Source organism: Oryza brachyantha, chromosome 3, assembly GCF_000231095.2.
Source record: "Oryza brachyantha chromosome 3, ObraRS2, whole genome shotgun sequence".
NCBI lineage: Eukaryota > Viridiplantae > Streptophyta > Magnoliopsida > Poales > Poaceae > Oryza > Oryza brachyantha.
Window position 1 is genome coordinate 25,041,022 of NC_023165.2, and position 26,187 is coordinate 25,067,208.

Below are 26,187 nucleotides of genomic sequence, written 5' to 3' on the forward strand. Positions count from 1 at the left end.
TCGGGGCTGTTTGTCATGTGTTTGCTAGCACAAGTGTTGATTCTGCGATGGGATCATCGTCAGGCTTTAAAATTCTGCAGCATCTTGTACCGTGTTCTTGTCCTGCCGATTCATCAGAGGCCAGTTCCTGAAATTGCAATGCAGCCATTGTACCTAGTGCCTCTCTTGTCCCTTGATTCTTTGACATGGCCATGTAGAGAGGTCAGTGTGCTCAGAAGGTCAGTTTGATCTCTCTGTTTGGAGGTCTTGCTGAGTTCATGGTTCACGGGATTGCTTTGATGTATACCGGTTTGGGAGTTTTTTCTTTGCACTTTGGACTTTGAACTCGCGCGATGCAAGTCTCTGATCGGTTGAGCTTCAGCCGATAAGCTTATTAGTGGTTTAATAGTTTAAAATAAATTATCGACAAAAGCACATCAAAACCTGCTAAAAATTAAGTTTAAAAATTTAAATTTTGGCTTCAGAGGCAGGTGCTGCATGGTTGCCTCCAAGGCTCCAAGCAGTAGACTGTAGTGCATTGGCTCGTTTAGCAGAAAAGACAATAGAACATTTGCTGTATTCTGGTCCCCAGAAAAAGAAAAGGGTATTGGAAATGGCCTATTTTTGTGTTCTTATCAACGAGAAATTCTACTAGGGAGAACATTTACATTTCCCATCCCATTCTTTCTGAACTCTCAAGGAAGACTGACAGACAGACACAGCAACATGCAAATCACTCTCTGTCTGTCGCTTCTACCATGTATTCACAGTGCAAGCGTATAGTAGACTAGTACTGTACTACTGTACAGTACAATGAAGTGGTTACAGTGAAGCAGCACTCAGCTCAGCTGTACACTGGCAGTCTGGTACAGTGCACTGTGGGGCTAAATTACATGGTATTCATTGAACAGTGTCACAAAAACATTTTTTCTTTTGTTGGGCCGTGAGAAAGGCCACTTTCTGTTGTGTGGCCCACCAGGCAAGCGAGTTAGTACCCTCAAGGCCCAATGGCCCAAGTATTAGTGTTTCTTCCTTGGATGCTTTGCACAGTTTAGTCTGTGCGATTTTGATTTGTGATATATTTTTGTTATTTTCGTTTGCCAACTCGTCGATTTTCGTGAAATGAAAAAAAAATCAGTTGTTTGATTTCATGTTCCTTTATAGCTACGTATTTTCCTTGTTTGGCCTCTCCGCGCCTTTTCTTCCATACGGTCTTAAAAGATCATGAGAAGCTACTCTAATGCTCCACGCGTCGACGAATATAAGTACTCCTAAAAATTTGAGAAAAAAAAAGATTAAGCTGAAATTAGTTCTGTCTCTTATTGGAACCTCTAATCTGTTGGGGGTGAGAAGGGCCGGTCTACTTACACCCTTACTCCTAACCACTCGAACTTATTTATGCGGTAGCGGTGGACGGTGACGGTGACGGTGATGACGATGGCTCTGTCATCGCCCCAAGGAGGTGACTCCGGCAGGCGACGGTAGCTCCGCTGGCAGAGACAAACCCAAGTGAGAGAAAGGGATGAGGGGTCACATTGAAATATGGGCTTGTTTTCTAAGAAAAGAGACACGGAAATATGGGCTGGATTGCTTCAAATTTAGCCCAATATTGATGATGCCGCGTTTATTTTTTTTTTAAATTTTTTTTTTGGACAAATGGATTTGGACTAGTAAAGTTTGTTTTTATTTGTGGGGATTAGTACAATTACACTAGTTGATATCCAGTGTGTTGCTTCGGGAAATACGTATAAATGTAACTTAGGTAAATTTTTAGTTGGTTACTGTTCTCCAAGTATAGGCGGTCAAGAGAAACAAGACATATGTGCTTTCCTATGTATACACACACATTTTTCATTAGTATACGCATATAAAATGAACAACATGAATGATAGGGTATTGGCTCCAATTTAAATTGTCTTTATATGGGTGGAGAAGGGATCAAGGCCGTTCTAATCTAAAATGTGAGGAATAATTAACTATTTGCCACTATTATATGTGGCATATATTCATATGTCTATGACACGTAACAGGATGATAAATATATAATCCTGTTACTGTAGCAGTGATAAAAAATAAATGCCTCAAAATACGATGGTACAAGTCAACTTGTCCCTAAAATGCTATTGGCGCAACTTGTATTCCTTTAGACACAGCTGAGGTATAATACCACCACTATTCCGATGCCTCGATTAGTTCCCAAAAAGTTTCTCCAAAAACATTATATCAAATTTTTGGACATTTAAATGGAGCATTAAACATAGAAGAAAAAAACTAATTATATAATTATGGGAGAAATCTTAAGACGAATCTTTTGAGCCTAATTACTCCATGATTAGCCATAAGTACTACATAACCAATATGTGCTAATGACGGTTTTATTAGGCTCAAAAAATTTATCTCGCGGTTTCCAGCCGAGCTGTAAAATTCGTTTTTTATTCACGTTCGAAAACTCCTTCCGTGATCCTTTCTCCAAAAATTTTTGTCATCTAAACATGGCATGAAACGGTGAAGTAAAGACTAAAGAGCAAACAATTATCTGTTTACGTCAACACGATCATGCTACTGCTTCGATGGTAAGCAACCCCGTCGTTAAAAAAAACGCGACTCCACACGGCGGAAACACCATTTCCCGTTTCCCAGCGAAGCAAACGCAAATCCCAATCCCAATCTCAATCCCTGCTCCGATTCCTCTTCTCCCTTTCGCTCCGTCGTGCGCTCGCGTGCGTCCCCAACTTTCCCATCCTCCTCTCGCCGATCTTGCCTCGCCTCGCCTCGCCTCGCCATGCGCAGCTCCTCCGCCGCCGCGCAGCCCGCGCCTGCCGCGGCCGCGGCCATGTACGGCTCCTACGCGGCGGCGCCCGCCTCATCCGGAGGGTACGCCAAGATCCCCACCTACCCGCCACCTCCGTCGGCCTACCCCGCGCCGGTGGCGGCACAGCCCGTGGCGCAGGGGGCGGTTGTGCATGACCCGACGGCGCCGCCGTCGCCGATCGCGAAGGCGGCGGAGCTGGTGACGAGGTTCCGGGAGCAGGGGCAGGCGCTCATCGCGGCGCGGCGGCCGTGGGGGGAGGTGTTCCGGGCGCCGGCCTTCTCCAAGCCGCCCAGCGTCGGGGAGGCCGTCGCCAGGGCGCGGCGGAACGTGGCCTATTTCCGGGCGAACTACGCGCTCTCCGTGCTCGCCGTCGTCGCCGCGTCGCTGCTCTGGCACCCCGGCACGCTCTTCGCGCTCCTCGCCCTCTGCGCCGCCTGGTTCTTCCTCTACTTCGCGCGCCCCGCGTCGTCGGCGGGCCAGCCGCTCCGCCTCTTCGGGATGGAGTTCGAGGACGGCACCGTCCTCGCCGCCCTCACCGGCGTCACCGTCATCGCGCTGCTCTTCACCAACGTCGGCTGGAACGTCATCGGCTCGGTCATGATCGGGGCCGCCCTCGTCGGCGCGCACGCCACGCTCCGCTCCACCGACGACCTGTTCTTGACCGAGCAGGAGGCGGCCGGTGACGGCCTGGTGGCTGCCGGCATGAGCGCGGCCGGCCCAATCTTGCCCACCTACGTTCGCATCGGTTGATCCCGTCGGCTTGGTATGATGATCTCCCATGACGCACAAATTCTTCTTTATCAAACACTTGCAGCTAATTGGTGTTCTTGTCTTGAAATTAGCTATGAGTGATTATTTCTGTCATGTGCTGGCTCAAATTTTACTATGTAATTATCAGACCTAGCTATTGAATTTGATCATGATGTGATATATGGTGAAGTGTTTGTTGATTCTTTAGATAGCGTGTAAAAATATTAGGTTTGCTTCTGATCATACTCCCTCCATATCTTTTTATATGACACCGTTGATCTTTAGGTATATAATTATTAATTATTTTGTTATAATATGATTTATTATTATAGAAATTTTAATTATGCATTATAATTTTGCATATTTGGATATAAATTTTAAATAAGACAAATGGTCAAACGTGATTCTAAAAGTCAACGGTGTCATACATAAAAAAAAATATGGAGAGAGTACTACTATGAACATATGTGAGTGACAGCTGAATTGAGTTGGTAATTACTACTATATGGTGGTGGTGTTAATTTGCAACGTTGCTGCTATAGATTTTGGGCAGTGGCCATTGGATCTGATTCTCTAGCTTGCAAATGGTAATAATTGATGCTTATGCTTCGCATTATGATTCGCTTTTTCTCACATGTATGTTGGGGTTTTGTGCGCATGAGAAAAGCAATGGCCAAGGCCCGTGGGTTCTTTCACAACCCGTTTTAAACCCAGTTATTAAATTTTGTAAGTAAAATGGTTGGACCCATTACTTCCCCTAAATGGGATGCATCATAATCCGTCATAATTTTTTGCTTGGTGCATGCCCATCGATCAATCTGTGTTTTTTGTGTGCTGTCATGGCCTCATGACAATACAAATATCACAGCAATATTTGCGCTCTCTTGAATGTGTATGGGTGTGTATTTGTCTACCCTTGGAATGCTTAAGTGGCAACCAGGTTGTTCTGACGTGACTTCCTTTCCGATGAGATGACTTTGGATCCAAGGGGAAATGCCAAATACATTTTGATCGTCTCTGTTATAGGCATTTGCGCAGCAACTTCTTGCTGTTCTTGAGTTTAATCATTAAAGATTCCACCTGGTGGACAGGAGAGATTAAAGATTTTGTTTGGTGGACAAGAGAAGATTAAAGGCACATTAGGGCCTATGTCCCATTTGCTCCGTTGGCTTTTCACTGTGCAAATGCAGATATGTTGCAGTTTGATTGTATCTTATATGCTGTCCACAAGCATTTTTAGTTCACTGTTCACTTGAATGATCAGCTTTAGCAACTGTATCGTGAAAACTACATACTTTCTGAATGATGGAAAAGAAAGGCTTGGTATTTTCTCATTCTTTTCTTTTCTGCAGTTGCAATTTGATGTACGACTGTGCTGTAGCTGCATGGTAAAGGTTGTGCTATCATTTCAGCTCTACTTGCTCCTTGTTATTCTCAGCGAAAGGAAACTTCTTTTGTGCTGTGTGCGCTACTGCTTTGGTCTAATGCCATCAAATTATGTGAACCAAATGGTCAAGTCAAAACCGTGGCGTGGCAGTGTTGTACACACGTTCGTTAACATTTATTTTTCTTCTTTTTTGTGAATGAAATCCGTAGCATCTGTTTGCTTCGCTCAGAACAAAGCCTCTCTTTCTTAGGCGAGAATGAATGATCTGGTCTTTTGTTGTCCTGGACCAGCTGAGCTACTGAGATCAGAAACCGGTCCTACAAGCACCATGGACTAAGAAAGCTGTTCGGCGATTTCTTTCAGATGAAGAACAGTCTAGATTCGTATGGCCTAATAATAAAATATAGTAACTATTGTGAAAACATGTTTTTACCAGAATTCTAGCTATTCCATTACCATAAGTAAATAAACTAAAGGATCCCTTCCAACACTAGAATTTTATATGAATTAGTTCCAACTCCTATAAAATTTTATGAAATTCTTCCATTCCCGAGGGAGCAGGGTTTGCAATCTCGATGAAACTAGAACGGACTTGGCAAAATTTGAGCATCTCAAGTTGGCTCGACATGTGCATCTTGAACGGTTTTGTTTAAAATTTGTCAAATTTCAAAATTCAGGTCCAATTAATAGTCAAACGACGTCTCGATGGGGCTCGAAATTCATGAGCCACCCGATGTTGTAGTAGATACTAGGAGGGAGCATGAGGAAATGGCGAGGTGAGGAGGATGAGCTGTTTGCCGGTAGCCTATTGTTGTCATTGTATTAGTGGGAGAGTGGAAGTGGCTGACAATGGCGCTTTGCCGCCCGCACTGTCTAGAATGGAACATCTCTGAATCTTCACCCTTGCTTCTGACTGTGAAGTAGCGTAAAAACTATAGAAGAAGTACCCTCCATTGCAGTACATGATAGATGGCAAACCGTTACCAATCAAAGTGTCAAAACAAAAACCAGTAGACCGCTGCAATGGACAAATCGATGGACAGTTGCTACTTACACCTTGCTACAATTATACAGCACAGACCATCTCACTCTGACCAATTTACTACCACAGTAACTAGAGAAACTTGCATGATCACAGATGGATAAAAATTATAGCATGTTCACGTAGGCACAACACATGTTAAACAACACAGGGGATAAGTAATTCACCTGAAAACTTCATCAAAACTGTAAACTACACATAGTTAGATTTCCCTTTTAGATTTATCTTAGTAGCCTAATAAATGTTCTACCTTTTGTTTATCCCTCTTTACATAATCTAAAAAATGATAAAGGTGTAATTTTTCTTGTTCTTCATTTTATCCTATTCTAACGGATGATGGATGATATGAGCTGATCGATCACCAATTGCGAAGTCTTTTTTCCTCCTGCAATTGTGCTGAAGCTAAAGATTTTATAGCACACTCATGATGGCACTAGAGGAGTGGAGCTGCAGCTAAGAAGAAGGTCTTTGTGGCCGACAGTAACCTAGCACCATGACGAACTCCTTGGCTGTTGCGCCCACCGATGCCTGGACCTGCTCTACGGGTGAGCTCTTCAGCCACAGCTCGAGCAAGCTTTGCATAGTGGTCGAGGGGCAAACCGACTCGCCATGGCATGTGATCTCCACCTGCATTTGCAAAGAGAGAATACAAAGTATCAGGAAAAAGAGTGTACTTATCGTTGTTCATGTGCATTACTTGTTGTCAAGAGCCCACTTTGAAGGGTGGATAACAAAAGAATCAAATCTACAAAACCAACAACCTCTGTCGCAAAGATAATTAAGAGTGGTTTGCCAAATGGCGTAAATTCCAATCTAGCGAGTGATATTGCATGATTATGTATTTATGGCAATTGAGCCTCACCTCATCTTCACTTGCTAGATCAAGTTTTTTCATGATGTATCTCTGGATCAAGGAAACTTGTAGGTTTCCATCTCTGAAATAAGGACAAAACACATATTGAAGAAAATAAATAGAAATTCTTGGAGTCAGACACATTTTTGTAGCTCAGATAATTTGTAGTAGTGGGTAAAAAGATGCAAGCAATATCTTTGAAGAAAACATCTTCATCTCAAGCAAATTTGTTTAGTAGAATCAGTTATTGTTTGATGTGCATCCGCAGATTGTAAAGTATTGCCATTATTTTCCTAACTTATCTGGGTATGGCATATTTTTTTTGCCCATAACTACCACTTTGTCCTTTGTGACATCTTTTATTTTTAGTTCTTCACCCTCTGAAGTCTTTATTTTGTTTTCCCTGTCAACATGGCCTTTAGTACTCGATCTAAGAAGTTGTGCCCTGCTTGCAACTTCAAGCAAGCTATTTAAAGGTTTCTTGAGATCTTCTTTGTCATCCTTCTTATCTTTAAAAGGTGCCTGAATTGTGCCATCCACATTAGTATTATTCTATTTAGGAGTGGAATATTTAGTTAGATTAAAACAAGAGTAAAGTATACGGCCGGTTCTTAAACTTGTGGCGCAGTACTACTTAGATACATAAACTTAGAAAATGCACGTTTAAGTCCATGAACTTGTTTTAATGTACCATCCAGGTCCATGAACTCGTTTTAATGTACCATCCAGGTCCATGATTTTAGATGTTAAAATGAGTTCATGGACCTAAACGTGTTTTTTCTAAGTTTATGGACCTAAGTGATACCGCGCCACAAGTTTTAGGACCAGCGATGTATTTTACTTATACAAGACATATCAAATTTGAGCATGATACCATCTGATTCTACACATAAAACAGTTAAGTAATACAGTAATATTACCTGCTTTTTATTGTCAATTTTCGTCATCTTGGTAGAATTTATATGGAAGACTGATGTCATGTCCTTCTTGCAGTTTTGGTTCTTTGTCCGATCAAACTAGTCTGTATTGCCACCCTCGGAGTGTCAACTACCATTGGAGTGTCAACTACTAAGGAAGAAAGCGACCTTTGTTTTCTCTTTAATGGCAATGTCAAAGTTGAAGCCTTATGAGTATCAACCTTTCTCACTTTAAGTGGAAAAACTCTATTCCTGATATCTTGAACGTTATGATCAGGCCTTCAAAAAAAAATCAATCATGTTAATATGAATACTTGTATCTCAATAACTTGACGAATTAGACATGAATAAGAAGCTTGTGGCAGTAAACAAATTGACATTAAATATATTGTTTCCTAAACCAGATTGCCATACAAATCAAGAATGGATAAAAGGATAAAATGGTCTACATAAATTATTATCATTTTATTTCTTTCAGTCAAAGTTTGACAACAATGTTATATGTTATCATGACCAAAAAGAGATAGCATGGTCTATGATCTCGAACTCTAGAGATCCAAATGATATTGATTCTTAATGAGTTGTAAATGAATTGAAGTCAAGTATTCATTGTAAAATAGTAGAATAATGTTTCACAAAAGAATCATAACAATAGTTTCACCTGAGTTTCTCTTCAGGATCACAACCAAGATTAATGTTGCATACTGGACAGCAATCAACTTCTTCGTCATCTATTTTCTCCATAATGCACTCCTTGCAAACTGTTTTTTAAAATGATAAGACAATGAATTAAAAAGAATTCATACTAGTTTCGAACACAGTTAAAAGAGAATTGTGTATTTCAGAGCAAGCATGAGATCTCCTTTAGCAGCAAGTAGCAACAATAAAATAAAGACCAATCTCTATAATATCATCATCTCTACTCTCTAGTTCAGCGTATTAATGGTTTCATTTAGCAATAGTTAATATGTACGTTGCAACAGCACACTAGACTTATTTATCAATCATCTAGTTCATATCACAAACTTTCAATTTAACAATTATACCAACAAATGGCCATTTATTAATCATAAAATTATTTTTTCCTTATATATCCATCAATTTTGTTTTTTGATTGGTTAGATGAAATGTTCTAACAGTTTTGTTCCATTCTCGAATTATAAACTATATTAGTTAGTTGAACAATGGTAAGTACTATCTATTGACTCCCAAAGCATCACCTATTAAAAAAAGTTGTTCATGTGCTACAAAGACTATATGCTGAAGGACCTCATGAAGAAACAAGAAGAAGACAACACACAAGCTTCAACTAAACTTGTTAGCTAGCTTTCTTTGTTCTCTCATTCAATCCAAAATGTACATAGCCCATGCATATATACAGGCACACACAAGAGACACTAGATAGTGTAGGATTTATCTAGACTACACTCTTAACTTTTTAGTAGCCATTGACTTCATACATTATCTAGAACTTTACATTCTTAGATAGGAGATAAGCATATGCTAGAATTATTCTAGAATACTTAAAACCGAGGAAGTGAATTAATTTCCAACGAGTATAAACCAAAGCAAACCAAAAAAAATTATGTAAAGTTACACTATACTAGTAGCATTATTAAACAGTGTGCAAGTTTACGTGACTAATGAACAAGAAATACTCCAAGCGGCTGACAAATAGCAAAATTTGTCCAATCAAGAATGCATAAGACCTGAACTAATTGGCTAATACAAACTCATTCAGATGCACTGACTAGATGACTGGGAAAACTACATTGCCATCATTATTCTCCCGATGAGAAGTGTCGAGGATTTAACCAAAATGATAGGATTTTTCTGATCACAATCGGTGCAAAAATGTCACAATTTCCATGCTCCCAGCTCCCCCACCATTAGCAAACTAACATGAAGGAAGCTACAGGAAGGCCACCTCCAATGGTATCTAGTATAAACTATATATAAGGTATACTATACAATTTTTTAATAGAAAAGAGATAAAGCTATATCTTAATTAAGAGATAGTCTCTTGTATATATATTAATGTCAAATGAGAATGAATTATAGGACTATTTACATTATGAATTATTTGCTAAAAACTAAATCATTGAAGAAGTTGTCTTTTAAAATACCTAGAGATATAGTATATTATCCCTATTGTTCGAGGTGGCCGAACCCCGTCAACGGCGCACAACCCCCACATTCTGCAACAAGTGCTGACGCTTTACAGCTTTTTCCCAGCACCAAAACGCTCAGAAAGAAACCATATATCATAGGCTGTTCAGACTTCAGACTTTGAGGGAATTTGGACCGAACGCCATGCCAAGAGGTCGACGCCGGCGGCCACCTCCGAGAAACTCTACTCGAAGGGAGGCGTTAGGCGGCGGTGATGAGGCTGCCTGGATTAGCTAAAAGGTAGCAGCTTTGCAGCATTGCCGACACCGTGGACACGACAGGATCGCGGCCATGGCAGGCAGCGCCGGAGGGACAGGAGCACGCTGGGCATGCGATGGACCAAGAGCATGAGAAGAAAACTACAGACAGTCGCAGGGTGGCGGCGGAGAGTGGCGTCTCCGGAGTGGCTCCCCCGCCCGCAACCGCCGGAGAGCAGAATTGTGACTCTGCGACGACAAGGCAAGCAGACTCAATCACGATAAAGCCAGCTCTTGTGGAGCTACCACGGGACGCCGCCATGGAATGTTCGAGAGGAGAACTCGAACAAGAACAGGCGGAGGCATGGCGACGTGGTGGAATGAGCCATCGCCCGACGACGATGAACAAGAAGCACGCAGGCGCAAAGCACGGTGTGCTCCAACAGCAGCGCCGGCCACTGGCCACGGGGAAAAAGGCAAGTGCGGTCGCGAACGCGGCGCGAGCTGAACGCCACGGTCGAGACCACACCACAGGAAACGAACGCGGAGCGGGAGGAAGCAATCCACGCGAAAGGCGGCGCCCCCCGCCCTCGCCCCGCCGCTCTTCTGGGATCGCGAGAACTCGCATCAAACAGCAGCCCCGATCACGAAGTACACCGGGCTAGAGAACAACGCAGAGAATCCGACACCGAAACCAAGCAGGCGAAAGCGAAACGACACGCGACACGACGACGCCAACGCAAGGCGGCGCCGAGGCCCGAGAGAGAGAGAGGAGCGCGCACCCGCGCGTCGGCGCGGCGAACCGCGGCGCCGCGCGCGCGCAGAGACCGGAGACGGGTTGCGGGATAGATGGAGAGAGAGAGAGGGAACTTACAGGTATGGAGGCACTCCGTGATGGCGGTGGCCTCCCGGAGGAGCCCCCGGCAGAGCGGGCACGTCATGCACGCGGCGAGCGCCCCACGCCGTACGCGCCGCACCCCACCGCGCGCGGCCCCCATCTCCCCGCGACGGCGCCGCCCACCACCACCACCACCACCTCCTCCTCCTGCTTGAAGGCGACCTTCCACGCCTCGTCCAAACTCAGGGCCCGTGGGGCGGCCGGCGGACACGGCGGAAGGGAGACTCCGGAACACGAAGCGTCGTGCGCTGGCGTATCGCGTGTTCTGCGGGCCGGCAGAAAACGGCGGCGGCGGCGGCGGAGCTCCGGCGAGACGCGGGGGTGGGGGAGGGTGGGGAAGTAAGCCTATTTTATATTATTCTTCTGTGTATAAATAGAGAGGAGGGGAGGAGGCGATTGCGTGTGGGCGGCGCCGGGTGCGCGTAGTGGAGGGACTCGGGGGCCAGAAGAATTTTTCAGCTCGGCGTATTTTTCTCCGTATATGTATCGTAATACAGTATGTGTACGATTCGAATTATTATTGCTTTCATTAAAAAAGGAAGGAGTCTTAGCTTCTCACTCCATCAGTGTTTCATGCTGACTTCTTATTCACGACTAATCACCTCATCTTTTTATTTATATTTATGTTTATAAGCTAAAAGTAAATTTTAAAGTTAAAGTTAATTTTAGATTTTTCACACCGAAGTTTATATTCCCGTTTTGACATTTAGATATCCAAAAATACATATATCAAAGTTTTATTCTTAAATTATTTTTTATTTAGTCAGTTGTAACTTCAGATTACTTCCATTGTCAAAAATAAATAAATACTCTTTCCGTTCTAACATATAATAAACTGTACTAGTATTAGATACCTTATAGTACGCGACTATGGACATACTGAAATGAAGGGAGTATTTCACTAGCTGGTCCGTAGACACACATCTCCGAAACTTAATTTAATTAATGCTCCTAGATTATACTTGTCATCTAGATTAATCCCAGTTGGTAGCTATGCGTCTAAACTTGATCATGACACCATTGTCGCATGATACGATTATGCAGATTGAAATCATTATTTTTTTAAAAAAAAACACACGAATTGTCAGAGAGATCGTAGAGAAGGAAATTGATTGGCAAAGCCATGACAACGTCATTTAGTCATTATCACCAGTAGTACAGGTTTATTGGTAGTTTCCGTAGCTCAGATCGATGTCACCTCACGGATGGACACGGGTGGATCCATGGTTACTCGGTGATTGTCTATCATTTAAACAAATAAATATCGTAAGTTTTATTTTTAAGATAAATAATAAAGTTTAGTTTATTTTTTAACTAGAGACTACGGTATCGTGAAAAAAATGAATAAAACGATCATAAATAACTTATAAATAAAATTATACATACATATATATGGTGATTTAAAATTAAATGCTCACATTCATGACGTGTCATCCAATCCTAGGGTTGTTTATTATAGGATAAATGGAGTGCAAAAGTATAAAAGCTAAGATCCATAATATATGGTTTTCGCGCCAATTTAACGTGATTTCCGGCATCTTCAATATTGCCATACTAGCATTTATGTTAAATGGAGAGTAAATCAGCTCCCATTTTTATTTGAGGCTTTTGTAAATTTACCATTGACTTTTTCAATATTACAAGAATACTATTGGATGATAGTTTTATGGTATTTTCTTAATTTCTTTTAATGTCAGATTTGCAATAATGATTCAAATTAGTGATAAGTTCACAATTGTCTTTCCTATTACCGCTGGAAATGTGCTATTATTCTTTTTGCGACATGTCACCGACCAACAAAACAATTTCCAAATTAGATCGGATCACCCAAGATGTTGTTCAAATCATGTTTCATGGGTGCCTTTTTGTTGTTCACTCATCGTGTTGTATCGAACATGGACAATGTATGATTGATTCCCAAGGAAGACAAAGGCCAATGGATTCCTCAATAACGCCATCTGCCGCCCTGTACAACAGTTAAGCAGAGGGAGCAGAGTCAGCATGGCTTTTGACTGACATGGGCCCTTCTCACCGTCAGGCTTCAGTACATGCATGTACTGCAATCTGCGATGCAAGCCTTCAAGAACCAAAATGCATCGTATTAACAATTTGTACCAAAAAAAGAAAACACTTAACCTACTATAAGCAAAACATGTTACTAACATTAAAAAATAATTCACATGTAAAATTTTTATATACATATTATTAATATTATTAATGATCTAGAAACAAATGCTGATATAAAATAAAACACGATGAAAAAACGGATAAAAATCAACTTAAAATCTAAATTCTCGCGTATGCTTATTAGTTGATTGACAACTATTTAGGATTGATTTCTCAGATTATGGGGTTGTTTAGATGAGGCTAAACTTTTTAGCTCCATATCACATCGGATATTTGGACACTAATTTGAAATATTAAACATAGACTAATAAAAAAACTAATTTCATAAATGAGTGGTAATCCACGAGATGATTTTTTTAGCCTAATTAATCCATAATTAGTGTATGTTTACTGTAGCATCACATAGACTAATCATGGCTTAATTAGGCTCAATGGATTCGTCTCGCAAATTAGCCCAAGATTATGGGTGGATTTTATTAATAATCTACGTTTACTATTTATAATAAGTGTTCAAACATTCAATAGAACAATGGGCTAAACCCAAACACCCCCGAAGTGACGTGCAAAGAAGCAAACATTCCATTTTGCAGGGGTGGCCAGTTCGCAAGAGCAGAGCAACTGTGAGCTGTCCATGCCTGTCAGGAGTAATGGTATTCCAGCAGCCGCAGTCAAGCGGCCACAGACCATACAGGCCGTACATGGATGAGTACGGACGGCTACGATACCTCCCGATGATGGGCCTTGGGCCCGTGGGCCGCACATCCATATGGGGCCCGGTTGCACCCAATTCTCGGCGGATCTGATCGACGCACCACTTGCACCATCTCAGGCCTAAGGCAGGCTCTTTCTAATGATCAAAACACATAAATAGGTAAACGCAAGATTTAGTTGTGTTATCGGCTTAAATCTTATGGACAAAAGAACACACGGAAACTATAAGAGTGGTTTGGATGGAATATGAGAAAAATACAGGAATCGAAAGGGGTATAAACATGAGAATTTTTCAAGAGATTGAACCTTATATTAAAAATCCTCCAAAATTTCTATCATTTGAGCTAATCCCAAGAAATTTTAAATAAATTTGGAAGGGCCATTCCGTTGTTTCAAAGGATCGTATAAAAATTCTTCTTTCCATAGAAATTTATTTCTTCGAAAATTCCTCCAAAATTTATTTTTCTCCCAAAGGAGCCCTTGGATCGTAAAGCGGTTTACATGTACACATCCTAGCTGCAACCGCGACCAAGTCATGTGCAGCCATGGACACGAGCTAGCTACAGGTAGTGTGCAATCTTCAGCCATTCACGGCCCTAACAAGACAACAGCAAATGCCAATTGCAGTGCGTTCATGGAGAACATACATGAAGATCTAAATTATTAGCAGCAGAGCCAGCAACCTGTGACCCCTCAGTCATCTCAAGAGGATGGTTTGGGGGCGATAAACCTTAGCAGCAGCCACACCATCGCCTTCCTCCACCCTATTCTTGTCTCCTTGCTGAAACCCGCTAGCCAACGGCGTGATGAGTTGGGATGGTGGCGGCGGGGCCAAATCCTAAATGACAAGGTGTAGTCATGACAGCGATGACGACGTTGATAACATGACAGTGGCTATATATGGCGTAACAGCCTTAACAATGTAGTGGCAACGGCAATGCGACTGTGTGATGGGAAGTCCTTATGTCGAGTTCGACCACCAGCTCCACCTAAGATTTGGCCAGGTTCTCACGTGAAGAGGAGTGACCACCGACAATGTTCTCTAGGGTGGCGGACTAGTGACGACATGGGCTCTTTGGAGCTTCTGTCGCAAGATAACACCTAGACAACCGAGCGAAGGAGGAGTGAGAGTTGGGAGGCAGCAAGCAAGGAAGCATGTGTGTGAGACGACACCATCCTTTCCTTGAACCCCTGCTTGCTATGGTTGAACCTTGTTCCATGGTCATGGGAAGTTTGAGAAAGGGATGGTGACAACGTAGAGGCAAATGGAACTGCCCAGTGAGCATATCGGGTTGTGGGGGATGGCTAGGCTTGGCCTATGAAGGGTTGGTGTAGGGGGCAATAGACATTGTTTGGGTTGGGTGTGTGGAGATAGATAGGGAATCATGGGCGAAAAAATTTACCATGCCATTGGCTAGCGTGATGATGGTGACACCTTTGGCGTTGTTTTCTTTTTTTTTTTTGGATGGGTTGTTATGGCATTTGTTTCCCCTCCGCCCATATTGATACCCAAGTAAAAGACGTGCTACAATTTACGACAAACATGAACGTGTTCTTCATGGGGACATCATTTCGGGGAACCTTTCTCGTGTAGTGTTTACCAGTAGTTTCCTATGTCAGCTCCGAAGCTCCATGGATCTAGGAGGTTGGATTAAGCTTTTGCCTCCTTGGTTTCGCTTATTATGGTACAAGAGATAACTAGTATTATTTGTTTATGCTTGGTGGAGTCAAAGCTGCTTAGTAGTGGGGGTGAGATGGAGATCGGCAACAATGACACGTTGCAGTCTCCTGTGTTGCTAGCGCTGAGAGGAAGCGGTGCTTTGGTGGTTTTGGTTTGTCCATAATGAAAAGTCGAAGCAATTTCATCATCTTGGTGGTAAGTCAGTAACTACGACGTGTTTGCAACAAAGTCAGAGCTATGTGTCGATTAGACAATAAGCTTGGAATGATGATATGTGTTGGCAAAGTTGAAACTGTTCAGTTTGGCCTCGTTCAATTCATAGAACTAGTACATCGGCCCGCACATATTGCGTGGCTAGTATCCTTATAAATTGTATCTAAATACAGTATCTTATTTTGATGATAATTATTTTTAATTGTTATTTTAAATTTTAAATTTTTCTAAGTTATATTTTTACACAAACTTCATTTACGCGTATTCTAAATTATATGTATTGTTGTATTCTAGATGATTAGATGGTGGGTGGTGTAGTAGCTAGTAGTTGCGTTGGTACAGATTCTTGCAGGAAATAGGCCAGGCAGCTGCAGATCGCGTGTGAATCGCAACCCATGCAAACTCGGTGCAAGCCGGGCGTCCAACAGTGACAACGCGAGGATCCTCACGATCTTCCACTACTGCTGCTTCAATTAAACCAGGCTAAGCTACCTACTGCATCCCAGCTAGCATGCAGCTACTGCTGGTATATAGCTTGCTGCAGGGCGCCGCCGCCGCCGCCGGCGATGCAAATAATGGCTCGCAGGATGATCAGGGTGCTCCTCGTCGAGGACGAGGAGATCAACCGGGTAATTAATCAATTAATTGAGCGCTTAGCAAGATGTTCGTACGTGATTTGGATCGATCGATCGATGGATCGAGCTGTGGCCTGTGGGTGCAGGTCGTGGCGAGAGCGGCTCTGAAGGCGGCGATGACCGGCGACGGCGGAGACGACGACGACGGGCACGTCCTGGACGAGGCGGAGAACGGGGAGGTGGCGGTGCAGCGGGTGCGGGCGGCGGCGTCGGCGGCGCCGTACGACCTCATCCTCATGGACAGGCAGATGCCGGCCATGGACGGCCACGAGGTGACCGATCACGACGACGCATGCATTGCATGGGATCAGTGCATGTGCAATTCAGCTGCAGGTGTTCGTACGTGTTCATTTGCCGCGCGCGCGGCGGATCGTGTGTGTGTGCAGGCGACGAGGCGGATCCGGGCCATGGGGGTGACCACGCCGATCGTCGCCGTGTCGAGCGACGGCCTCCCCGCCGACGTCGAGGCCTTCATCGGCGCCGGCGCCGACGACTTCACGTCAAAGGTGAGAATCAAAGTACCAGCACGTACCGCGCATGCAGCACTGACATTGATGCGTCCATGGCAAAGGCAAGAACGCCGTCTACTAGTATGTACATCGATCTGCCCACCGTTGATTTCCTAATTAATTAACATTTTTTCATCTAGAGTACTACATCCGTCTCGTAATAACCTCATTTTTTATTTTTTCGTGTCCAACGTTTGACCATTCGTCTTATTTAAAAATTTTGTACAAAATCTTTAAAAAATTAGTCACATATAAAGTACTATTCATATTTTATCATCTAGTAACAATAAAAATATTAATCGCAAAAAAAAATTAAATAAAACGAATGGTCAAACATTGGATACGGAAAAATAAAAAATTAGGTTATTATGGGACGGAAGTCGTATTTTTTTTGAGAATTAATATGTGAAATATATTCTTTTAATTTGGTCTTTCGTGAATGCAGCCTCTGACAAAGGAGAAGCTGGGGAATATTCTTTCCAAATTTAGACTTGCCTAACGACCTATATATATACTGCAAGTGTGTATGCCTGCTAGATAATGTCAAGGCCTCCAATAAGTGGACTTTATGCATTATAGACGATCCTTGTGTAAGGATAAAAAAAAATTAAGGTGTGTGTAATTATTGTCTAAGCTAGTCTGCAACGTAGGAGCATGCATGCATGAGCATCTTAGCTCTTGTAAATATCTGGCTGATGACCAGCACGGCTTTGTAATGCTGCGGGAGGCAGAAGTGATGGGCTTTTATTACTTAAATGAAGATTTGCTGGGCTTAATGCTCATCTATTGGCCTCATTTGTGAGTACCTCCTTAATTTATTGATGAAATCCTTGTGTATGTGAGGAGAGATTCACGTCGTCTTGGGTTATTTCTTGATTTCTTCCTTGTGTATGTGGGGAGAGCTTCACGCCGTCTTGAGTTCTTGACCGTGCTTGACCTACGAGTCAATGATACACATTACCATTAGTTGATTTTTCTAATTGTGAAGCAGTTAACTGAACATAACAAATCTCACTGTTGGAGATTGCAGTGCGATCTCAGTATCAGTAGGCCATTCATAACTGAGCTCACATTGGATCAACAAAAACTTAGCAGCAAACGAAGATAATCTTCTCCAAATATGTTTAGGTTATGTTCATGTACGCCTTATAGAAGGGAAGGAGATTGGTTCGATTTTTCGGTAAGAGTTGCTCTGTTGTTAATTCACTCCCAACTCCTACACATGGTTTTAAAAAAAGGAAAAAATCTTAGACCACCTTTCTGGGAATATCATCGTCTGCAATGAAGCATGTATCGTCGCAACACTTCCTTCTGAAGTTACCAGGGTCTTTACTTGCCTGCTGCATTAGGATGTGGTGATGCGAGACAAAAGAGAAAAAATGTGCATGGTACCAGCTTGCCCTTTTTCACCTAAAAGGGGCAGCCGAAGAGTAAAGGAGTCAGCCATCATTATATCTCTTTGGATTTTACTCTCTCTTTTTTTCCTATTTATTGTTCTTTTTCATCATCCCAATTTTATAGTGGTGAATTTTTGGTACAAAGAGATGAATCATACGCAAGATCGCATGGTTGCTCTATCTCAAATTTATAGTTGAGGCAAGCGAGTAACATGGTTCAGGACCCGACGAGGCCCTTGTGCCGAGCGTAAGCAACAATGGTGACGAACATGAAGGCACAGAAAAGCCCTGAGACGAGAACCACCTGCGATGCAGGAACAAAGTTATACAGAGAAATTAGACAGGCCATGAATTATTGACCGTAGACGACCCTTTTGTAATGTTGGCTTACCCATTTGAAGATGTATCCATGGTTGTCATTCCAGGTGTATGGAATGTTCATACCAAAGATTCCAGCAACCAATGAGTAAAGAGACAAGCATACGGTCCCAGAACTCAAGAATAGCTCTAGCTGCAGGTAAGAAAATTTAAGATATATTACTGATGCAGAAAGTCGGATATATTATACGTGCAAGTACTATATGACCATTACTAACTAGAATGGCACAAGCATCTGAATAGGTAGTAATCAAGGTTTATGAGGTCTCAATGTGGGTGTGACGCACGCTTATTTGAAATCAATTCTATTTCTGTAGAATTTGCACTTAAGCAAAAGAGAATCACAAGGCCTTGTAGTTCAGAAACTACCTGAATTAACTGATTACGGTGGTTGTCAAGCTGCACGAGAAATAATGTGGTGAGTGCTGGGATAGTAAAATAATCAGCATGCGATGAACAACAATCATAGGGAAATGTTACCTGGATATTAATGTAATCTTCTGTGTCATCAATATACTCTCTCAGCTGAAACGGTATTGCAGACAAATGAAGTCAGAAAAGGGTGAAAGCCTAGAGTGCTCTTAATCTTAAATGATGCTGCTTTGTAAACAAAAGCCTTAGGCCAAGTTTTGCTAACCCAATCTGATATTGTAAATTTGACTTAGCTGCCTTAACTTACCGTTGTCAATTTGTTTAATGTGCCATCAATTTGCATGAAGTATGCCTGCAAATTTAAGAAACTTTCAGTACTAAGCCAGAGAGAGGCAAGACATTGTGATGCAGAAAAACAAGCAAGATCGACCTCCAACAACATCTCTAGCTCTTCAACATCATTTTCATTTCCATGTACAGTTGCTGCACTGGCTCTGCTTGCTCTTGATATTTTTGAACCAATAGTTGGGGATGCTGGGAACCAATTTGGTCCACCGGAACCACTGACAGGGGAAACTGCCCCGGCCAATTTTCTAGACAAGTAAAGATCAGCCATGTCATCGTCATCGTCCAATAATTGTTCAAGCTCGTCTCTCACCTGGCAAACAGAGAACATTTTGTGATCTACTAGGAAAGCAAAAACAAGAAAAGAAAGTAAACAATGAGACTTGTACCAAGTATGCAAGGGAATGGAAGGGAAGAGAACTATATGTTTTCAAATATAGACAGCAAATACTCCCTCCCTCCATTCAATAGATGACGCCATTGACTTTTTGTCACATGTTGGACTATTTGTCTTATTGAAAAAACTAACGTAATTAACATTTTTTGCTGTGATTGAATTTATTACTAAATTTATTTTAATTATAACTGACATGTTCACATATTTGCACAAAATTTTGAATAAGATAAATGGTCAAACGTGTGCCAAAAAGTCAACGGTAGTAAATACGAAGGGAGTAATATTATCAGTCCTCTTCTAGACGAGTGAGGTTATTTACTTCTGTTAATAATCCTGAGGACAGCATTATATGTGCTATGACATAGCAAAGAAATGATAAAAGCTTGGCAGTGCCCATCACAAGTGTACAAGTTCTTTCACTAATATGGCTAATTACAAGAACTTTGCTCATAACAAAAGTAGAAATTCAATGAGAATTTGGCATATACAAGATACATTCAACACCATGACTAATATCTGAAAATATACAGATAAGTTACTGCAGACAATAGTGTCAGATGGCAAACCAAGGAATCAGACCTTCTGAACCCTCGCATTCAATCTCGTCATACCACTTTTTAACTTCCGCACCCTATCCAAGTTGCGGCTGCTAATCTGTGTGTTTGTAGATCAAGTTAGTACGCATAAACTGCAAGGAAACAGTTGCATCTAACTTTCAATGAGACCTCTTAAGACAAAGTCTTTTAATTGGTATATGGGAAATTGATAAGCATTGAAAGTTTCAAGCAATAGCTGTTAAGATTTTCATAAAATTCTTTAATGTAACTTTAGCTCATCATACAATTACACAATGCAACTTTAGCTACAATTTTGTTTGGCAGCAAACAAAAATCAATAATACAGCACTCCACCACTTGAGTAAAACTACACTATTACGCTGCTAAAATTGTGAATGGCATAAGTAACATTTTGAGACAAGTATATGCTCTTTACTCCAGTGAATTGCAAGATCAAGTATATGCTCTTCATATCAGTAAATTGCAAGATCTCATATTCTTAACCTTAAGTCAACACATATATACTGATGGCATTATGTGGATGATGAAACATATACAGCCAAGAGCAACCTTTAAGCTATAGAAAAGAATCAAGGTAACAACTGCGCATGTATTTGGTCAATCTGTGCAACAATTCCTACTGAACAATGATAGCACTCCTATGAATCAGCATTTGATCTACACATTGCAATTGAATAGTTCATAGCATGAGTAAAATATGATGTGGCAGCATTATGTTACGGTTTACCTATCAAGAATTCGTTTATATATTTATTCCATATATGAAAATAAGAGAATTAGTGTATTTCTTCATCTGGCACATATTATGCTTGTTGCTTTAAATAAAATCAAACATATAATGTTTCTAGGGGGGGGGGGGAATCTAGTTCAATCCAAGGGAATACAGTACAGTAAGCATATGTTCACTCACCTTGGATGTCAATTCATCTAAAGCTGGGTAAGCAGCACTCTCCAACTCCGTAGTACGTGCACCAAGAAAACTGCAAATGGCTTCCAAAGTAACCTCCAGTGCACGGAATTCAAATGGAGATTCTGGAGTTAAAAAAATTGCATTTCTGGACATTAGGAAACTGTTGATGGAGTTCATAAACAACAAACAGAATATTACAATCAGAACAACCACAACTATTGTTAAAAGTTGGCAGGATTTTATCAGCATACCAACTGGCATTGGCTGGTAAGAGTTATAGGATAGATAGAAAGTTTCCAAGCCAATTTGATATAAAGGGATCAACTTATGGTTATATAGTGGCATATCAATTATTGTATTACATATTGTAGACCAAATGACACAAAACAAGTAGTATGCATAAGAGGTTAGAAAAGTCCTCATATAGTGATCATTTTTTATTAATCTCAAGGTTCTCTGTTTATATGACTGCCATAATGTTTTAAATTTAGTCTTGACTAATGAATCCAATCGAATTAATATTCGAATCTCTCAAAATCCTTTCATTGATCCCAAAATCTCAATATAAGACAAAAGGGCCCAATATATACTGATACACAATGTATCAGACTAGTGCAAGAAAGCCGGATAGACATCACAGAATAATAATTACAGGTCGTGGCTGTATGGTTTGGACTTTTCTACCTGGACTGACGGGTTGCATCTTTCAACAGAATGTCCAACTGAAAAGGACACAGATTAAAGAAGAATACAACAGGATGGTGTGGCCGCATCCCAATCAAGAAGTTTACACCTATTAATATCTTTGTATTCTTTCATTTTTCTTCAAAACATTTTGTGCATTGTTTTTACCAATTCCTTAGCATCAAAAGGGCATTGTGATTTCACCATCTAGGAAGAAACATATAGAGTTACCACAACCAACCTCATACAGACACAGAATCATGTTGCGAACATCAGCAGTTCAGATCAAAAAGTCACAAGCCAGACATACCATCTTCTTCAGCACCTTCCACATCATGCTGAGTGGCACTTGAAGGTGCTAGTCGTCTCCGGAGCTCCTCTACTACAGGAATCACATTATCATCCAATGGATCCCGGAGCAAAACCTGAGCACAGAATAAAAATAGTTACTGTGAGTTACCACCAACATCGTTTGGCATCTATGAAAATGACATTTAAGATCCTCGCAGTTCTATATAAATTATAAACTATGGTGCCCAGTTTATTATATAGAAAACGAATTTGAAAACTTCAATATTGTATTTTATTTCCAAGTGGCAACAAATTTAATCTTAAACTGACACAAGCCTAGAAAACAAGCATTGTATGGAGCTATAGGTTCAGAAATTATGCATCTTTCCCCTTCCAGCATAACTCCAGAGATTAAGACAAAACCCAAAGGTAGTGCTACAGCCTTATATAACCCCAATCTCCTGATAAGCATTTCAACATTATAAATAGATATTCCCTCCAATAAATATTCCCTCAAAACATTGTAAATAGCTAAGCAGTAAAGTCAGGATCAGTGGAATTGTCCACATAGTTCCCGAATGGAACCTTCTTAGTGCATGAAAAACAATCAGAAGGGGAGAAAAGCATTAAATTCACCTCTTCAGCAGTAATGATCGCCTTTATATGCTGCTCGGACCATCGAGGAAAAATTCCAGCAAGAACAAACACGGAAATCGTTAGCAACCACCATGATAGAACCCTAATAATCATTAAAATACAGTGTTTAAACAGAAAAAATAAGCAGTTGTATCAATTCGCTAATCGCTAGCTCCCTTGGATCAAAGCAAACACGGCGCAGAGCATCAGAGACCCGTTCAAATCGCCCTCGTGAGGACGAGGTTGACAATCCTGGAATCTGTTCGGTACGTGGAACAAGTGCAGCCTGACTCTATGCGCAGAAGCAGCAGCAGGAAGGAGCATAAATCACAACGTAATCCCCCTACCCGAAAAAAAATATATCCTTACTAACATGCGCGAAATTGGGTAGTAGTTCGCGGGAATTCGCCGTGGCAGGGCGCTCCACGATCCCATCGCATCGAGCGAAAACCACGGAAGCAACCGACAAGGTTGGAGGGCGTAGGGGTTGCGCACCTCCAGATTGAGGACGATGGCGCGCTCGCGGCCGAGGATGGTGGAGGGGTAGGAGAGCAGCGGGTCGAGGATGCGCAGGTCCCGCGCGTTGATGTCGACGCGGTGCATGATGGCGTACTTGTCGGCGTCCAGCACCCGCTCCTCCCCGGCCGCGTCGAACAGGATCCAGCTCCTCGACGCCCCGCGCTTCTTCCCACCCGCCGCCGCCACCACCAACTCCCCACCGGCAACGGCCGCCGCAGCCATCTCCGCTCCGGCCCCCACCGCGTCCCCCTCTCACATCTCCCCGCCGCCTCCCCCCCTCCTCCGCCGCCGCCCACGACGCCCCTGGCGGTGGTGGATGGCTGGATGGATGGGATGGATGGACGGATGCGCCCACTCTCCTCTCGCTTGCGCTCTCCAAGTCCCCTTCCCCTTTTGGCTCCCGGCCGCGACGAGAGGGAAAAAAGGGGACGGGAGCTTTTGCGGTAGTAGAAAAGGAGGCGTTGATAAAAACGGCGGCGTGGTGGTGCGCGCGTGCAGCGCAATGGGAGAGAGAGATGCCGATGCGACTACGCGTTGGTGACCCCTCGCGGTTCGGTTCGTCGGGTTGTTGCTGCTGCTGGCTGCTGCTAACTGTGATTCGGTTCACGGGGCGATCGGTAATTTTTTGGGTTTTTTTTGCGTTGCCCTCCGCGTGGATTCGTCGAGCGGAGAGCACGGGATGCGGTGGTGGTGGTGGCGAGCCCGCCGGTGTCGATGGCGACGCGAGGCGCCGATGGAGGGAGGGGGTCGAATCCGATGCCTATCCGCCGTGCGCGATGCGTGCAGATGGTTCCCGGCCGCGGCGTAGGGGCGTGGCGTGGTTGGGTTGGGTTTGGTTTGCCGGGGTGGTGTGGTTGGTGTCAAGTTGGCGCACGCTTTCCCCGCCGTGTCAGCGTAGCAGCGTACGCGCGCGCCGGGCCAGGCCAGGCGGCCGCGCGTGCGTTTTTTTTTCTTCTTTTTACGTTTTCTGTTTTCGTTTTCCTGCATCGCGCCGTGCGTCTCGGGAGCGTTGGGGTACTGACTCGGTAGGGAGAGACGGTGGGAGGGAGACGTCGACGAGTTGGGGGCGGTGGAGAGCCTCGCCGTCGTGCGTGCCGTCCCGTCGATCGGTGAAAAGAGCGGGCAAAAGTGCGTGTGCTTCTTGTGGCTGGACATACCGTTCCGTTCTTTTCTTTTCCCTGACACGATCGTGTTTCACCAGGGTTAGAGCTCCATAATGTTGGATTAGGGCAATGCAAGATAAACTTTAGGTCTATTATCTAATATTTTCGATTCTATTTATGTTTATACATTAAAATTTATATTTTCATCATTAAATTTTTAGTTGATTTTATGTTTTTCTATCTTAATTTATTTTTCAGGTTTAACTTTTAAATAGATAAGGACATGTATATAGAGGGATTTTCACCGTAAAAAGTTTAGACTAATAAGCTGATTCGATTTGATTTTGTACATCATCTCTGAAGTTGTGTCAATTCTACGCAGCCGCAGGGACCGATTCTTTCTGCATGTACAGCATCTCTGACGCTCGTCAATTCTGTTTTTGCCATGACGAATGAACGTAGACGAGTCATTTTCGCACGACTTCGGGTTTCCCGTAAATAAATATACACAGGAAAAATTCGTACTAGTACTCGTTAATAGATGGCGTCGAAAAATTCAGGCAAGGATCCAAGCCAAGCAATCCATAAAACTGGGGATCCTACTAGATTCCAGTGACAAAAGCAAAGTTTGATGCAGCCTGTTCACGTCGACTCATCAGAGCCTGAGAACAATGTCTCTGCACAAGATCGCAGGGGGGCATAGATTCCACAGACAGATGAGTTCAGGGAGAGGATTCCACGAGAACAGCTACATGGAAATCTCCGGACTCCGGTGAAGTGCTTACTTGAAAATAGGGATAATTATAAATTTACTTACCGGTTTAAAACGTTATTATAAAACTGTTACTAAAAAATATAATATAGAAATACTACTAGAATTATCATTCGAATGACATACTTACAATTTAAAAAAATCAGTGATAAATTTGAAAAAGCCCCAGAAAAACTATAAAAGAGTAAAGGAAAAATCCGGTGGAAGTGTACATAGTGCAAATGAAACTCGTGCGTCGAGGTCGTGTCGTACTCCCAACCAGAGAAAAAGGACAATTGCCTCTTGTCTGAACGAGTAGCTTGGCGTTAAACTACAGGTGCCAAGCTAAGTATACCTGGCATTAACACTTTTAGGGGTCCTGGTAATTTTTGAATCGATTGGTATAAATTGGTGCAAGTCGTACGGAGTATATGCTAATTTAACTTCATTTGATTGATCATGGATCAAAATCTATCCCATTTAACTTTTTAGAGAAGAGGGCTACCAGTACACGGCCGGGGTGACGTACGTCAGGACACCATAAAGTATACCGTACCAAATCAGCTTGACGGCAACACATAACCTATAACGGCACCACATTACGTACTTTCTGTATTAAAAATCAACGAACCAATAAATCATCCTGCCTCCAACTTTTTACTGAATTTTACGTTAACTTTTGAATCTGACTATTCATTCTATATTAAAATTTATATAATTATTTATTATGATTTGTTTTACCGGTAAAAAAATTTAAGCATGATATATATATATATACACACACATTTTTACACAAAAATTTAAATAAACGAATGATCAAATATGGACTTAAAATCAGCTGCAACAAATAAAAAAATTCTGAGCAAATATCATCTTCTTCTACATTTTTCTATGAATAGTACATAGCCGGTAATTAAACTTGTGGCGTGATACCACTTAGGTACAT

The 26,187-nt window shown here is 42.3% G+C and overlaps 3 protein-coding genes and 1 pseudogene across 4 annotated transcripts; 2 read left to right on the top strand and 2 right to left on the bottom strand.

Moving 5' to 3' along the window:
* Positions 1 to 2,575: 2,575 nt before the first annotated feature.
* On the top strand, positions 2,576 to 3,820 carry LOC121053840 (PRA1 family protein F3-like; the record flags this gene model as incomplete). The annotated part of the gene is made up of 1 exon (XM_040521809.1): positions 2,576 to 3,820. A coding segment is annotated over one exon (966 nt), but the record flags the coding sequence as incomplete, so codon positions are not given.
* Positions 3,821 to 6,059: 2,239 nt separating this feature from the next.
* On the bottom strand, positions 6,060 to 11,109 carry LOC102709730 (annotated as a pseudogene).
* Positions 11,110 to 16,295: 5,186 nt separating this feature from the next.
* Positions 16,296 to 17,816, top strand: LOC102712620 (two-component response regulator ORR41-like). The gene is made up of 4 exons (XM_006650502.2): positions 16,296 to 16,365; positions 16,458 to 16,643; positions 16,758 to 16,877; positions 17,326 to 17,816. Exons 1-4 carry the CDS (start codon positions 16,303 to 16,305, stop codon positions 17,377 to 17,379), a joined length of 423 nt encoding a protein of 140 aa, XP_006650565.2. The 5' UTR covers positions 16,296 to 16,302; the 3' UTR covers positions 17,380 to 17,816.
* Positions 17,817 to 18,266: 450 nt separating this feature from the next.
* On the bottom strand, positions 18,267 to 23,940 carry LOC102712897 (magnesium transporter MRS2-I). Of its 2 annotated transcripts, XM_015835595.2 has the most exons (11): positions 23,364 to 23,919; positions 22,869 to 22,898; positions 22,252 to 22,366; positions 21,258 to 21,379; positions 20,349 to 20,423; positions 19,458 to 19,685; positions 19,335 to 19,379; positions 19,136 to 19,180; positions 19,025 to 19,054; positions 18,669 to 18,788; positions 18,267 to 18,581 (listed from the first exon to the last, which is right to left on the bottom strand). In XM_015835595.2, exons 1-11 carry the CDS (start codon positions 23,607 to 23,609, stop codon positions 18,495 to 18,497), a joined length of 1,143 nt encoding a protein of 380 aa, XP_015691081.2. In that variant the 5' UTR covers positions 23,610 to 23,919; the 3' UTR covers positions 18,267 to 18,494. The 2 variants fall into 2 exon arrangements, with proteins under 2 accessions (XP_015691081.2, XP_015691080.2); XM_015835594.2 differs by having other exon boundaries at positions 19,335 to 19,685; positions 23,364 to 23,940.
* Positions 23,941 to 26,187: the final 2,247 nt, after the last annotated feature.

What these genes read in the sequence shown, in the direction of transcription:
- LOC102712620 (XM_006650502.2), top strand. Translation starts at nt 16,303, where the DNA reads ATGCAAATAATGGCTCGCAGGATGATCAGGGTGCTCCTCGTCGAGGAC. An exon ending in AGGACGAGGAGATCAACCGG is followed by an intron (nt 16,366 to 16,457) that starts GTAATTAATCAA and finishes CTGTGGGTGCAG; the next exon opens with GTCGTGGCGAGAGCGGCTCT. An exon ending in CGGCCATGGACGGCCACGAG is followed by an intron (nt 16,644 to 16,757) that starts GTGACCGATCAC and finishes GTGTGTGTGCAG; the next exon opens with GCGACGAGGCGGATCCGGGC.
- LOC102712897 (XM_015835594.2), bottom strand. Translation starts at nt 23,609, where the DNA reads ATGGCTGCGGCGGCCGTTGCCGGTGGGGAGTTGGTGGTGGCGGCGGCG. An exon ending in CGATCATTACTGCTGAAGAG is followed by an intron (nt 22,367 to 22,868) that starts GTGAATTTAATG and finishes TTCTGTGCTCAG; the next exon opens with GTTTTGCTCCGGGATCCATT. An exon ending in AAGATTACATTAATATCCAG is followed by an intron (nt 19,055 to 19,135) that starts GTAACATTTCCC and finishes TTTCTCGTGCAG; the next exon opens with CTTGACAACCACCGTAATCA.